Source organism: Xyrauchen texanus, chromosome 9 (assembly GCF_025860055.1).
Source record: "Xyrauchen texanus isolate HMW12.3.18 chromosome 9, RBS_HiC_50CHRs, whole genome shotgun sequence".
In the NCBI taxonomy this organism is placed as follows: domain Eukaryota; kingdom Metazoa; phylum Chordata; class Actinopteri; order Cypriniformes; family Catostomidae; genus Xyrauchen; species Xyrauchen texanus.
The window spans coordinates 44,962,470-44,979,271 of record NC_068284.1 but is presented as its reverse complement, the minus strand read 5'-3'; the positions used below and the strand labels follow the sequence as shown (position 1 = coordinate 44,979,271).

At 37.9% G+C, this 16,802-nt stretch overlaps 1 protein-coding gene across 1 annotated transcript in view; it reads left to right on the top strand.

Annotated features, from left to right (window-relative positions):
• The window catches only part of LOC127649354 (ras-related protein Rab-31-like), a 17,123-nt gene extending 942 nt beyond the window's left edge, over window positions 1-16,181 (top strand). Inside the window, exons 2-7 of the mRNA XM_052134409.1 lie at window positions 2,705-2,784; window positions 3,537-3,618; window positions 9,369-9,440; window positions 11,806-11,912; window positions 14,415-14,524; window positions 15,499-16,181. Of these exons, the coding sequence (XP_051990369.1) occupies window positions 2,705-2,784; window positions 3,537-3,618; window positions 9,369-9,440; window positions 11,806-11,912; window positions 14,415-14,524; window positions 15,499-15,596 (549 nt within the window). The 3' untranslated portion in view covers window positions 15,597-16,181. The remainder of the gene's footprint in view (window positions 1-2,704; window positions 2,785-3,536; window positions 3,619-9,368; window positions 9,441-11,805; window positions 11,913-14,414; window positions 14,525-15,498) is intronic.
• Window positions 16,182-16,802: the final 621 nt, after the last annotated feature.

The following is a 16,802-nucleotide window of genomic DNA, read 5'->3' as shown; positions in this document are numbered from 1 at the left end:
ATTTTAAACAGTATGTTACATTGTCACTTTCAAGGGCGTAGCAGCCAGGGGGGGACGTCGGGGGACACGTCCCCCCCACTTTAAAAAAAAGGTGAATCGGTCCCCCACACTTTACCAAGCTGAACACATACCGCCTCCAAATGGTGCATTTGTATACAGTATTTTTTGCATTTTGTTGCTTGGGGCTGATTGAGCGACCATCCAGCCAATCACAGGTGAGTTTCATGAGCCCAAACAACCCTTACGTAACGGTCCATCAGTCAGATAGTCTAATCAACGCAGCTCCGTTAATTTCTACAAAGTTGCTTTCAACAATGCTCATTTATTCATGTTTTGATCGGCAATGATGTTATCGTTCTTGATTGGCAGCATTACATGAAATGCACTGCAGAAAAAACGAAACAAAAGACAATCTGTCTTATAAGCGCACATTGTAAGTGGAGTTTCTATCCGTGCCTGAGTCTTCATTAATTTATGCTTTTTACATTACGTTTGTGAGGTAATAGTTTAATCGGTTATTTTTGCCAATTTAAGCAGATTTCTAGATCGGTGTTAAATATGTTAAGCTATTTTTAATATCAGCTCCTGTTTTTTAACTCTATGTTGGTGTGCAGTCGACAAAATGTAGGATCTGGTGTGTTCTTTGAATACTTCTGCTTTTCACCGATGTCAATAGATATGTAGACACGCTTTTTTATAGATATGCAGTCTGCGTAGGGCACCAACTCAATAGGGAGGCCATATCTTACCCTAGGAGGGCACCAGAGAAAGTCCATCGGGTGCCCTTCCTCACACGTTATACGTTATTCAAGGGCCCGAAAGCAGTTGTGGAACACAGACGATCGCTTCACGCTCATATCACGCGAACGCTACAATCCTCTTGACTACTGGTACATGAACAAAGATCGCTTTCCATTGCTTGCACGGACTGCACGCTGATATTTATCTACCACAAGCACTATGTATAGCAATTACATTAAAATGTATTTAGCCCTGCAAAACTTTGTTCTTCACTTGAGGCTACATCTGTATTTTATATTAAAGTGGAAATATGTTTACATAAAACAGAATAGAGGCCCTCTGCCGTTCTGTGTTCTACCTGTTGTTTTCATTAAAACTGTGTAGCATATTTACACTTTTTGTATTTGCAAGATGCTAGCCTAGAGCTGCTAAGTTCATTAGTTGACTGCTGTTTTGCATATCATTATAGTTTTCTAGAACGTTACATTTATTGGATAATTGGTAAAAAACAATCTGTTAAATTTGATTGTTAAAGAACCAAATAAAGAATAATATATTTATGTGGCAGGTCGGAGGGCGGGGCCGGGTCGTGATCCTACACACCCGGTCCCGTATTAGGCTAATTATGCCTCCGTGAGGGTTAAAGGTCGACTTTTAACCCTCACGGAGGCATAATTAGCCTAATACGGACCCGGTGTGTAGGATCACGACCGCCCGCCTCCGACCTGCCACATTCCTCCCTCGTTCTCGTACACCCCCCCAACCCTTTCCCTGGGGAGGGCGTGCTTTACGTCTAGTCTGCCGGCAGGTCATCCCCATCTACCTTTATATATATATATATATATATATATATATATATATATATATATATATATATATATATATATATAGAACATATTCAGATAATTAAACTGCATTACATTCTTGTGGCAGAAGAGTTCATCATTGATGAGACAAAACAAAAAGCGGTTTTAGAATACAATGTATTGTTTACTACCATATTATTGATCATAAGTCAATCATTGGCACACAGTTCACAGCAATCCATTACACAAGTGAATTTGTCAATCAGTTGGAGATTTATTATGAGGGCTTGTTTAAGGACCCGTCAATTTCAACAAGCGTCAGACATGCTTGTGTTGCGTCTCGGGTGCGTTGCGTCATGAACACACATTTTTAGGTCACTGTGTCAAGTTAAATATAGTTTAATACTTAGAACACATCTTGAGATCTCTTAGTTCGGATTTGTGCTCCATCAAGTGTTTGAATACAAGAACCTAACGCATGTTTGTGTTGTTCTGCTACTGAAGTGTTGCTTTGTTCACTGTATAAAAGTTTCAATTACTGCCCCCTGGAGTAAACAGGTGGTACTACAAGCTTGCATTTCTCAGGAATCTTCCTTATTACAATCCGGGGGCATTGCGATTAATTGCGTTGAATTTTTTAACGCCTTATTTTTAATAACATTAATCGCACTGTATTAACGCTGAATGAATCATTAAATGGATCTGAACGAATTTTGGTGAACTTAGTCAAAACACTCTAGCTAATGCACAAGCACACAGAAAAAGTTGCACATGCACAATTGCCATTGTTGTAATTGATTAAATCATTTATTTAGGACCAGCTTGTGCTCAGTCTTTTAGGTTGTGTTCACACTTGTGGTTTGGTCCTCTTGGTCCGGACCCAAAATGAAAATGATACATTTAGGTTCGTTTAGCGTTCACACTGGTTTTGTATCGTTAGTTTCAGTGTTAAAAATGCCAAAGGCATCAGGGAAAAGTCACGATCTTATTGGACAGCTTTTATGACATATATATCTTGATGGAACTTACCGAACATCCAAAACAATGCTGGCGAAATGCGCTCGTTGGATGTATATATGAAATATGGTGGTATTTTTACCAGCTGAGAACAAACAGTAAATTATTGTTTTAACTTTTTTCTTTGGTAATAATTACAGGATACAGGCGTCGGGAAATCCAGTATTGTTTGCCGATTCGTTCAAGATCACTTTGACCACAACATCAGTCCAACTATAGGGTATGTACTCTTTACTACATGTGTAAAAAAACATGAGAAATAATTTATTATTAATATTAGTATTAAATGCATAATGTAATGTAAGGTCAAGAAGAAACACCTTTGAACTCAGCGGTGCCGAGAGTTGATTTATGTTCTTGCTCAGCTAGAAGAATGTGTGTTTAACGGTTCCTTCATGAGTCAAACCCTCCATCCTAAAGTCGAGTCCTGTTTCCTCTCAGATTTGTTGACATCAGCACATTTTGATTTCTCAATGATCAATTAGTCATCACATTTACAAGAGGGAATATTTTTAGCCCTTCTTTTTTGCACTTTATACACTTAAACAGAAACTCTCGCAAAACATTATCATATTGCGTATTGTGGATATTTTAGTCCTGGTTTCTATGTGATGTCATTTCCTCTATGAATTATATTGCACCCATACTCTGAGTAAAGGCTTTTGAGTCATTATGAAGCAAATAATGGTCTTGTATCCCAGCTTAATATATAGAGTCAAATATTAGTAAGTCGTTTGTAGTTTGATTTCACCTATGGAGAGGTCCGACATATCAATTTCTCTCTCAACCAATGGTGTGAGTTTGGGGTGGGACTCTCTCATATATGTACAACCAATGGAAGAATAGAGGAGTGTCCAAACGATCACTATTTTGGCAGTTCAGTTTGGTTCCACTTTAGATGCATAAATTACACACAGATCTGTTCTTGTTCTGCCTGACACTGAATTGAATCTTTTTCTGTTTGTTTTTCAGTGCATCATTTTTAACTAAAACTGTCCCTTCTGGGAATGAACTTCACAAGTTTTTAATCTGGGACACTGCCGGACAGGAACGGGTGAGGCGATGTTTATATTGTCCCATTGATTTTGTAATAATGGAAATTAAAAGTGACCCGATTTACTTTCTTAATACACATTCCTGGTCTTATTGTCAACTATTCATCAGTGCACATTTTTCCAAAAGGAATGTGGAAAAAATGTGTCTTCTAAATCTTTCATTAAAATGTAAAACAACTTTTTTCCACCAATGATTTTTGTACCCTTCCCAACAACCATTTGACATCTAGAGACCACTTTTAATTCAATGCCTCCTAAATGCTGCACATTTTTGTGTTTATTTCTATATATTTTAGTCCTTGTAATAAATGAAGCACTACCAGATTGGAGTTTGTTAACTGGGCACAAATAGCTTGCACTCACTCCCAAGATTCCTTAGCATTCATTTTCTGTTCTCCACACACACACACACACATATGCACACACACACACACACACACACACACATACGCACACACACAAGTGTATCATGTTTGTATTCCTGTTGTGACCATCAATGCCCTTTTATTGCCAACTTAAAGGTATAGTTAACCCAAAAATAATTTATAAATGATTCACCATCATGTTGTTCTAAACCTGTATGGGTATGACTTTATTTCCTCAACACAAATGGACATATTTTGCATAAATATAAAGACAGGTTTTTTTTCTGAACTCTCTTCTCAAATCCAAATCAGTTCAATTAAGTCGTGATCATCATGTGAGCACTTCACGTGATTAAAAAGCAACTCTAAATTGTGACCTCCTAATTATACATTCAACCCAGTCTCTTCTCTTTAACTTTTGGCCAGAAGCTTCTTAACATCCTCCATGTAGGGGTTTTGCACTTTACAATGTACATTTTAAATTTCATGTGTTTATAAAAGGAGCCAGTAATATGTGCGTAAGCTGTAAAATGGTAGAAACGTTCAAAATGTTATAAAAAAATACACTCATACTTATAATTTCACACACACACCAGATACATGCTCACACACAAGCTTGCACGCACACATACATACACACATTTACACATACATACATAAATGCATCACACATAGACAAACACAAACACTCATTAACAACAGACACAAATGCAAACACAAGATTTTTTTATTGATATTAATTTGTTCAAAAGTTGTTTTACAGTTAATTCAGTGTTCATTATATATTTATTATTAGTTCGCCATGTTAAAATGAGATATAATAAACAAATAAACACCTGTTAAAAAATATTTGTACTTATTTTTACAGGATTGGGACATCCCTATTTATGTCTGAAATGCCCAGAAAAACAAAAATGTGCAGTTCAGCAAAAATTCCCGGCCCGCATGACTCCACATGCCAAAGTGTCCTTGTGCAAGACACTGAACCCCAAGTTGCTCCCAATGGCAGGCTAGTGCCTTGCATAGCAGCTCTGCCGTCATTAGTGTATGAATGGGTGAATGTATCACAGTGTAAAGCACTTTGAATACCCACTAAGGTTAAAAAAGTGCAATATAAGTGCAGACCATTTACCATTTTTACCAATTTGTTCACTTAATCTAGGACATGTCATTTTTCTTTATTCTCAACTGGTAATATTTTTTAACCAACATAAGCTTAAGTAAATAACAAATGAGGTTTATTTGATATATACTCCTAGAGTCAATAGTCCTTTAAACTATACTCTGTCGACCAAAGTTTGGAATAATGTACAGATTTTGCTGTTTTGGAAATAAATTGGTACATTAATTCACCAAAGTGGCATTCAGCTGATCACAATGTATAGTAAGAACATTACTGATGTAAAAAACAGCACCATCACTATTTGAAAAAGTCATTTTTGATCAAATCTAGACAGCAGCATCACTCCAACACCTTATCCTTGAGTAATCATGCTAAATTGCTAATTTGGTTCTTGAAAATCAGTTGCCATTATATCACACACTGTTGAAAGATATTTGGTTCATTAAATGAATCTTAACATTGTCTTTGTGTTTGTTTTTGAGTTGCCACAGTATGCAATAGACTGGCACGTCTTAAGGTCATTATTAAGTCAAAAAAGGCAAAAAAGAAACAGTTTCTCTAGAAACTCATCTGTCAATCATTGTTTTGAGGACTGAAGGCTATATATACAATGCTTAAAATTGCCAAAAAACTGAAGATTTAATACTGAGGTGTAACTACAGTCTTCAAAGACAAAGCACAACTGACTCTAACAAGGACAGAAAGAGATGTGGAAGACCAGATGTACAACTAAACAAGAGGATAAGTACATCAGAGTCTCTAGTTTGAGAAATAGACGCCTCACATGTCCTCCGCTGACAGCTTCATTGAATTCTACCCGCTAAACACCAGTTTCATGTACAACAGTAAAGAGAAGACTCAGGAGGCCTTATGGGAAGAATGGCAAAGAAAAAGACACTTTTGAAACCAAAAAACAAAAAGAAAGGGTTTGAGTGGACAAACAAACACAGACATTGGACAACAGATAATTGGAAAAGAGTGTTATGGATCTTAACCCCATTGAGCTTTTGTGGGATCAGCTAGACTGTAAGGTGCGTGAGAAGTGCCCGTGGTTATTCACTTTGGTGAATAAAAGTACCAATTTCTTTCCATAAGAGCAATCTGTACATTATTCCAAACTTTTGGCTGCCAGTGTACATTTAATACATTAATAGAAAACTCTTGTATTAGACTGAGCCTTTACTGGTCTCGGACTAGACGTGGACTCGGCCCTCTCCGGTCTTGGTCTTGACTTGAACTCAACCTAATCTGGTCTCAGACTGGACTTAGACTTGCATTGTTTCAACAACCTTATGCAACGTTGCAACATTTATTTCCTTCAAGAGTTGCATACATCTTTGGCCGAGATCTTGTATCGATGGCGGGAGAGTCTTTCAGGCACATCCCAAAGACTTTCAATGGGGTTAAGGTCAGGAATCTGTGGTGGCCGATTCATGTGTGAAAATGATTCCTCATGCTCCCTGAACCACTCTATCACAATTTGAGCCAGATGAATCTTGGCATTGTCGTGCTGGAATATGCCCATGCCGTCAGGGAAGAAAAAAGTCCATTGATGGGATAACCTGGTCATTCAGTACATTCAGGTAGTCAGCTGACTGCATTTTATTGCTGCATAATGTTGCTGAGTTTAGTACTGACCAATTGAAGCATCCCCAGATCATAAAACTGCCTCCTGAGGCTTGTGCAGTGGGCAGTATGCATGACCGGTGCATCACTTCATGCGCTTCCATTATTACCCTGACCCGCTCATCGCTTTGGTATAGGGTAAATCTGGACTCATCAGACCACATTACCTTTTTCCATTGCTCCACAGTCCAATCTTTATGCTCTCTAGCAAACTGAAGTCATTTTTTCCGATTATCCTCACTATCAAGTGTCTTTCTTGTGGCCACACAGCTGTTTAGTCCCAATCCTGTAAGTTATCATCACATTGTGTGTGTAACAGCTCTTTCTTTAACTATTAATCATAGCCACGAGTTATACTGTCGATTTTTTACGATGTGTCTTCAAGTGTTTTAGTGATCTCCGAACACTATCATTCAAGATTGTTTTCTGACCACATTTCTTCCGTGAAGCTGACAGTTCACCACTATCCTTCCAGGTTTTAATAATGCGTTGGACAGTTCTTAACCCAATTCCAGTGATTTCAGCAATTTCCTTAGTTGTTTTCTTTGCTTGAAAGTAACAGTAACATCATCTTTTCCTCGACCGCAGGATACATCTTACATGGTTGTTTAAGAATGAGAAGCACTCACTGCATCTGTTAGGGTTTAAAATAATTGTAGCCGGCTGAAACATATTAATCACTGCAATAATGATCCAATCATAGGCTCTTAAATGTCTGCTTATTAAATCCAAACGGCAACTTTTTTTTGTCTAGGCAGAGTATTTGCTTAAGTGAAGCGCAACAGAAGGCCTACAATGTTTAATAGTAATAATAATAATAATAATAAGTTTAACTGTAAAGTACTAAATAAACTAAACAAAGTGCTTTAAGCATACAAGAAACAGACAGCAGGAAAAAGACACCAAAAAAAATAAATGCAAATGAATAATCATGTTTTGTTGTTTAGAATCAGCCTAAATTACAAAAACTACCAATAACTGAATCAATGCATATCTGAACTGTTAACATGGGCAGTAATCATTACAAATTATAATTTTTTTGTTTTGTTTTGTTATTTCCATTCCATTTCATAAGTCTTAAAATAATAATATTATGATTTTTGACACTATATTTATATTTTATGCATTTGGCAGACGCTTTTATCCAAAGCGACTTGGATAAAGTGCACTTATTACAGGGACAATCCCCCCCGGACCAACCTGGAGTTAAGTGCCTTGCTCAAGGACACAATGGTGGTGGCTGTGGGGATCGAACCAGTGACCTTCTGATTAACAGTCATGTGCTTTAGCCCACTACACCAACACCACTCGTTTGACACTATTGTATGACACTATGTCATACAATATTTTTTTCTAATCTATATTTAGCTATAACTAAATATTAAACTGTTAATATTAGCAATGCACCTTAATACTGTAATACCGTGGTATTTTTGTTGTTATCATTCTGTGAAAATCTCAAACCCTTACACCCCTACATTGGAGCTCCAAAAAGGACAAAGATGCATCATAAAAGTACCATAAGTACTTGTGTGCTATTTTCCAAGTCTTCTGAAAAAATATGATAGCTTTATGTGAAGAACGGACTGAAATATCTACCCCCTCCGCTGTGGCTCTAAAATCTCATTTGCATTTCTGCATGGTTCTTGTTGAACCAAATTCAAATATCTCTCACGCAAAGCTATCAAATGGCTTCAGAAGACTTGAAATATTGCATATACTGTATATAAGTTGTATGGACTACATTTAGAATAATCCTTTTCTGTCCTTTTAAGAGATTAACAGCCCTTGGTCTTTACATTCTTACTCTTATATATTCTCGATATTCTTCAAAAAGTCTCCTTTTATGTTCCATGGAAGAAAGAAGCTCATACGGGTTTGGAATTTTGATCTTTGGGTGAACTATCCCTTTAAATGGCATTAAAGGGTGAATAGGAGTGATTAATAACATTGTCATCAAAAAGAGTGAGCATTTTTAAGTCCGTTTCACCACCTCGTTGTCACGTATGACATCATTTAGTATTTAAAAAATCACGTTCATTTCCATCACATGCGATCAAGAGTTCACTCTAGATGTGAGTCATTGGGTGTGGTGGAAATGTGTGTCCAGTTGTTTGGAAAATATGTCTTCCTTTAAACTTACTCAGCCGTGGTCTAGATGGTTGTTTTTTGTCCCAAGTCAAAAGAGCCCACCTTTAAGTCTATGATTTTCTGGTCACTAGGTCTCTCCTTCAGTGTATGTCTGTGTGATTCATTTAGCCTGTTTTATCGTACACCAGACTCAAATTGTAAGTCTGATCACTTTGAAAAGTTATAGCACACCTCTCCTCAACAAGCTACATGATTTTAGGTATCATTCATGTCTGTAGTACGGTTTAGAACGAGTTACATGCAAAGTTTATTACTTTTCAAATCCCTCACTTTAAGTATATGAGCAAAAAAGAGAAGCTTGCTTTAGCAAACACCAACTTCTGTATAGAAGGGCAACTGTACTTTAATACCCATGAACCACAAAAGCAATTAAAAGGATAATTAGGAGTTTTATATTGTTTTCCACGTTTATCCAAATTGGCCTTTACAACTTTTAAATAGCTCTCAACCTTGATATAACAAAATATATCTTATTTTTCCACAGTTCCATTCATTGGCTCCCATGTATTATAGGGGATCTGCGGCTGCCGTCATCGTTTATGACATCACCAAGCTCGTAAGTTGCACTGTGGTGGGTTTGCGCAATTCATTTCTAAGTATGAGATTTTTGTACGCATTTTTGTGGATGTGTGTACACTAAAAAGGTTTAAACACAGCAATGAACAATTCCATTAAACAATTTCATTGCACTAAATATTAGCATAGTAGACTTTACGCTATATGCTATAAAACACAATCTAAATGAATTGCCTCCTGGGTGATTTTTTTTAGTTAGAGTAAACTTACATTTTTAGTAAATACAATTTTTTTTATAATTTAATACATTTAAGCAATTCTTCATAAGATACTAAAAATGAATATGACACTAATGGGGCTTTTACACTGCACGGTACAACTCGACTCGACTCTGCTCGCTTTTTTGGGGTTTTCCACTGTGGACAGTAGGTCGAGGTTTCAAGCTAGCCGAGCCGATACTAAATGCCAGAACCCTACAGATCACCGATTGGTCAGGGAGAATCATCACTACCAACTTCACTGGATTTTCGACACGCGACATCAACCCGCTAGTTTTAAAGTTAGCTAGAGCGATAGCAGTATAATTTGTTCACGTGACTTTCGAATTGTAAAAAGTAATGGCTGTGCGCAAAACCACGTTGTGGTCTATAAACGAGGTGCAGATGTTCCTCTCATTAGCGAAGAACGAAACGACGAAACTAAAAAGTCTTTCAGGAAGTGTATCAGCTGTTGTCCGCACACGGCTACCACCGGACCTACCAACAGAGTAGGGAAAAGTTAAAAATAAACCTTTGACTACAGAACCATCAAGGAAAAGTGGAAGTGGTTCCACCAAATGGACGCTATCTAGACCGGCGAGCAATGTGAGGGAGAGTGGCTGAGTCCACGATGGAGGATGGTATGTTTTGTTACATTAATTCTATACTCTGCTTGAAAGCTTCACTTTATTTAGTTGACCAGCTACAGGAAAGCTTCTAAAACAACCAGACCAATTTAACTGTTACACTTGTGTAAAATCACCACGCAACAACTGCTTTATGCAGCACAATGAGCTAGTAGCCAACAGCTAGCGTTCGTGTTATTGTTTTGGTCAGTTTGTGTCGTGTTTAAGATGGCAGTAGTGGCGGCACAAATATGACCTATGAGCCTATAATCCCACCCACGTTGAGAGGCACTAAACTGCAGTGGAAATGCAACCTCAGAAAAGTAAAGCGAGCAGAGTCGAGTCGAACCGTAACGTGCAGTGGAAAAGTGCCATAAATGCCTGTTTACACCAAATCTGTTACGAAAAGTACACCTGTACAGGAGACGGCGTTGTTGCTGTTGTACAAACATACCAATCTCCTGCCCACACTTTCAGCTGTTAGAGATTAATATATTGAACACTGTTAAAGCATTATTTACCTAATTTGGTAGAACTGTTTCATTATGTTGATGCATTTTGAGGAGTATATAATCTATGATTTTTGGTGAGAGGAGTAAAGAGTGCAGTTGCATATTTATTTGCACATGTATTTTGCCACAAAGTGTATATTCCAGAATACTCCCGAACCCAGCTTCTTCTTTTTTAGATGATTTTTATTATTATTTTATTATTATCTAGTGCTATAGGAATCCATTGTTACATTTTTACCAAAGAAAACTTGGTGTGAACAGGCCTTAAATGTTTTAAAATTAAGTTTACTCACATACAAATTTAAGTTGTAGTTTTTGAAGTGTGAAAAATACATGAAAATTTGGTCCCACTTTATATTAGGTGTCTTTAACTACTATGTACAAACATTAAAATACATACAATACAATGTATTTATTGTGTAAGTACTGTACTTGTTGTTCTGCAAAATTCTCATAAGATTCCCATTTGCTGCTACTGAGGTTGAGGTACGGGTAGAGTTACGGTTTAGGGTTGGGGTAAAGATAACAGTGTAACTACAGATGTAATTAAATGCAGGTACTGTAAATGTAAGTACAATACACCAACACATGCATACATTATAAGTACATTGTATCAAATGTTGAAGTATATAGTAGTTCAACTAATATAAAGTGGGTCCAAAATGGTCTTCTAAGGGCAGTTTTTTAAAGGGCAATACAGCCAATGCAGAATTTGATTTTTGTATTGTTTGACTTATTGATGAATAACACTAACCCTATCTTTTTATAATTGTGGCTGAAAACAAGAATTTTGAACAAATTGAGACTTTTGAGATGTTTCTTCTTAAAAAAAAGACCCCAGTAATCTCACATTTCCTCATCAAATTCTTGAGATTGTATTTTCAAGAATTCCTCCTTAGGAATTTTAGGACAAACATCTAAAAGTTAAGGAATCATGAGTTCTCCATTAAGTCTCCTTTGCTATGAAAGAGCAACCACTAAACAAGAACTTGTTTTCCTGTCACCTGCAGGACTCTTTCCAGACATTAAAGAAGTGGGTAAAGGAGCTAAAAGAACACGGGCCAGAGGATATAGTCGTGGCTATAGCAGGAAATAAGAACGACCTGGGCGACATCAGGTTTATAAAACCCTCTGCCTCCATCTGAGATTGTTTTGTATCCCCATTACATATTTCATATGTAATCATGTTACTTAAAGGGATAGTTCACCCAAAAATGAAAGTCATGTCATCATTTATTCACCATTATGTGGGTTCAAACCCATATGACTGACTTGACTTCTGTGGAAAACAAAGGAGGTTTTTTGGTTGAACTATTCCTTTAAGTTTAATTATTAGAGTTTGCTGTATTCTGGGCTTTTTTTGTTCTGAGCAACCCAAACTCAGCAGATCTCATCGGCATCAAACGGCACCATAAATTAAAGTTTTGCCAAGACCTTGTAGTTGTAAATTAAGCCATTTCCACTTAGAAATGTTTGATTATCACTATGTAACACAATTTTAGTTCCTGGGTAGTAAGTGTTATTTCCTGATTGCTTGTGCCTCAAAAGTATAGAAAATTGCTTTTATTCCCCACAAACTTGGCTTTCGTGACCAGCAAAGTGATATTTTTAAATTTGCCTATTTCCATTGAGAAAATGGGCAAATTTGTGTCTTCGTTCACATAAAGTCAGAAAAAACTACAACATATGAATCCAAATTAACATGTATTTATACTAAAGTAATACAAAAATGACTACAAATGGTTTAGAAGTGACAGGTTTTTCGAGATTTACGATTATACTGTAAATCCCTTTCTATCGGGAAGACACGCAGGCTTGAGTGAATTTTAAGATGCCATTTATTTGATAAATGTAAAACAGAAAGTAATGTCTCTCTCGTAGTGTCCGGCGGTCTGAAGGAGTTGTACCCGGAACCTTCATGTCCTGCCGGAGATAGGAGGCAGGGGCGAGGAGCTTACCCCCGTGCGGGACAGGGCTCAACTAGTGGTGGTGGGGTGGAGGAGGTTGCCGTATTAGCACACTGAAACAGCAATGTGATAGATTGTGAGCAGACTTATAAAGCAACGGCTTACATGTGATTGGCTGGGAATTACCCAGCTAATGATGTGATGATGTACAGCTGCTAGTCTCCCCGCTAGAACTACGCTGCACTTCCATTTCACGACTCTGACCACAAATGTACTCATCATACTTCAAGGTGTCCAACAAGGTCTTGATGCTGTTGTAATCCTCTTTGAGGTGCACCGAGTGAGTGAGGGGAACAGACGGGTACTTGTTGCCATTATGGAGCAGCACAGCTTTGAGGCTCCTGGATGAGCTGTCAATGAAGAGGTGCCACTCATTCTGGTTACAGGCGATTCTGATTGCCTCGAACAGACTGGTCGCATTGAGCCCATCTTGACAGGTTTAAGAAGCTGGAAAAAGTTTGGTGACGCTTCCTCTGATCTGCAACTTGCACACTTTCATCCAACAAGTTCCACTACTTGAGCCTAGACGTCCAAAGCTCGCCATTGGACTTGGTGAGACCAAGATCTCTAATCAAGTCGTTGAGGTCTTTATAATTGGGGTTGTATGAGTTTCTCTCCTCAGCTCCACATCTGAAATTGTCATCTGGATCTACAACATCTTCCTCGCTCTCTGACTTGCTGCTCTCTTCTAAATACGGCTGCTCTCTCTCTGGAGGAGGAGCTCATGGCAGTGTGGCACCGGGGCGATGGATGAAGGAATGTCCAGATACGTGATAGCAGGTGCATTCATTCATGCCAGTCTGACGTTTTGAAGGGTCCACCGTGCAGAAGTAGCAGAAGGATTTAAAAATTACAAATTTTTTTACATAAAATTCCAAGCAACAATTGTCCATCTTACCTTCCAGAGTTTTTCTGCAGTGCCCGCAGGTGAAATGAGGTGCCCAGGGTTTGTCTTGATCTCCGACAGGCATGCCGAAATATGACCTGTAGGCCTCACGCATCTTAGTAGATGCTTCCACGGAGTACTTTTTCGCTCTTATCTCGATAATTTGGCCACAGACATAACAAAATGCATCTACTGGATGCTTGCAGCCTCTTGATGCCATCTCAGAAAAATGCAGATAGGTATCCACTTTGGCAGCTGGAACTAAACTGAACTAGTGGGCTTAAGGCCCCTGTAATTATACTACTATTATGTTACTGGAAATTCTAGAAAGTTCTACTCAGTTCACTCAGCACTGAATCTATCTGGAATGTCTTGGAAAAAAGGTCAATTTCAATACAGTACATTACTGTCCTGGTCACAAAAGCCAAGTTTGTGGCGAATAATAGCCATTTTCTATACTTTTGAGGCATAAGCAATTAGGAAATAACACGTACTACCCAGGAATAAAAAAAATTACAATATTTGTTTCACAGTGTTATACTAAATCACTTTTCCCTCTCAGTTTTCCTGACTGTTGGTCTTTGCTTCTGTAAAATGACTAGAGCTTTGCAGGAAGCCCAACGCTCTTTACGGAAAAGCCCTTTGATGTTTGTTTGGGGTTCCAGCCTTGATAAGACCTGCTTCTCAGTCCAAGCTTACACTATATGATGTCTGTGATCCAGTTGATTATTTACTCAGACTTGAAGAAAATTCTATATTTCTTCAGGGAAGTTCCAACTAAGGAGGCAAAAGATTTTGCTGAGTCGATTGCTGCCATATTCATGGAGACTAGTGCCAGAAATGCAATTAACATTGAGGAACTTTTCCAGAAAATCAGTAAGTGACACTAGAACTGTTGGATCTTGTCATGATGCTGTGTTGTTGTAACACTTTCTTTACATTTGACATCTGTTGTTATATAAAGAAATCATTACTCATCATTATTTCATTACTCCAATACACACATAGAGGTCAGAGTTTACTCGAGGTATGACTCACTGACAGTGGTGGGCAAGTTAATAAAAAACAGTAATCTGTTATAAATTACTTATTATTTATAAGTAATCAGATTACTTTACTAATTACTTCATTTAAAAAGTACAATTGTAATCAGATTACTTTACTAATTACTTTATTAAAAATTTAATCACATCACTAATTTACTTTCTAAAACACTTTTCCGCTCAACAAATTCAAAATAATTTCTATATTTCTTTCTTGTTCATAAACACAAGTCATACACTCAAAACCTCAGATTTCACCTTCACAATGGCCCCATTTCCACCTGGTATGACGATGTGTCTCGGGTGATCTGATCACATGTGGTCAGCTGAGACACATCACTGTTTACACCTGGTCGTTTAAATGCGTCTCCTGTGACCACTTGTGTTCAGATTTGGAGGGGAGGGTCTCTGTTTCATGACGGCACACATCAGTCACTATGTCAGTGTGTTACTGCATGATGTTAAAGCACAAAAAGGTCAGAAATGACAAAGATAGAATTGAATCTGAGTACAAACGCAACATGTCAAGCAGAATGATCCGCTATTTGAATGGATTACCTGTATTAAAGGAGGAGAATGGTCCCCAAATAAAACTATTTCCCTATATGATTAAACTAATTCTGTCATTTACTCACCCTGTTTGAGTTCTTTTCTTCCATGGAACACAAAGGAGATAGTAGGCAGTATATTGGTCTCAGTCACCATTCACTTTCATTGCATCTTATTCCCCGTACAATGAAAGTGAATGGTGACTGAAGTTTGTGTATATCTCATTAAATTCATTCGTCTCTTTTTGATGTCCTGCAGGTCGACAGATTCCTCCTCTGGAGAGCGAAGACGCTGACAGCAACGAGTCCTTCAAACTGACGCGACAGCCCCCTCCCTCCACCAGACGCTGCTGTTAGATTCCCGTCACCTCCCCGTCACATCTGCAAGTCACTATCAACACTTTAGAACCAGCCAGATTAACAGCACTTGCATGCATGCAACAACATTAAGTTGGGTCAAGCTTTTAAAAGGATTCTCTATACTGCAGATCGATTCAGATTTGTCTTACAGAGCCCAATTGTTTTCGGTACGCCCAGCATAGTTAGGTAAATGTTAACTATCTTAAAAACATTTGTGTAAAAAAAAAATTTGGCGAAATGCTTGTAAGATCTGTAAATCTATAATTAAGTGAGAAACAACGATCAATATACTGTCAAGCATACTGTTAATATAGTAACATCTTCAGGCAAACACGATTTATTTTTGAGAGTTAATTTTGTGCCACATGAGAATTTGTGTTATATTAACTTCAAACTATTCAAACCCTTTTGCTATTAAAATGTTTCTCGTGTAATAGGTAGCATAAAAATGGCTTCGTATAGGCATCAGAACTGGATTTGGATATGGTCGCATGACTGATAGACATGTACATTGCTGCAACTCCAATTCTGAAAAAGTTGGGATTGTATAAAAAATGCTAATAAAAACATAAAAAGGAGATTTGTAATTATATTCACCCTTTGCTATACTGAAAGCACTACAACTACACATTATATGATGATTTACCTTGTTAATTTCATTGAGGTTTTTTATGTACTGTAATTTCAAATCAGATGGTTGCAACACGCTCCAAAAAGGTTGGGTCAGTTGAGTGTTTACCACTGTGTAACATCACCATTTGTTCTAATAATACTTATTAAGCATTTGGGCACTGAAGTCACAAGTTTGTTAAGTTTAGAAAGTGGAATTTTCCCCCATTCATCCATTATGTAAGTCTTTAGCTGCATAATTGTACGGGGTCTTCGTTGCGTTATGGTGTGCTTCATAATGCGCCACACATTCTCAATTGAAGACAAGTCATGACTGCAGACAGGCCAGTCCAACACCCAAACTCTCTGCTGACACAGCCATGCACTTGTAATCCGGCCAGTATGCGGTTTGAAGTTGTCCTGCTGGAAAATGCAGGGACGTCCCTGGAAATGGCGATGCTGGAAGGGAGTATATGTTGCTCCAAAATGTGTACTTATCTGTTTGCATTCATGGTGTTCTCACAGATGTACAAGTTGCATATGCCATGGGCACTGACACACCCCTGACCCATACAGACACTGACTTTTGGACCT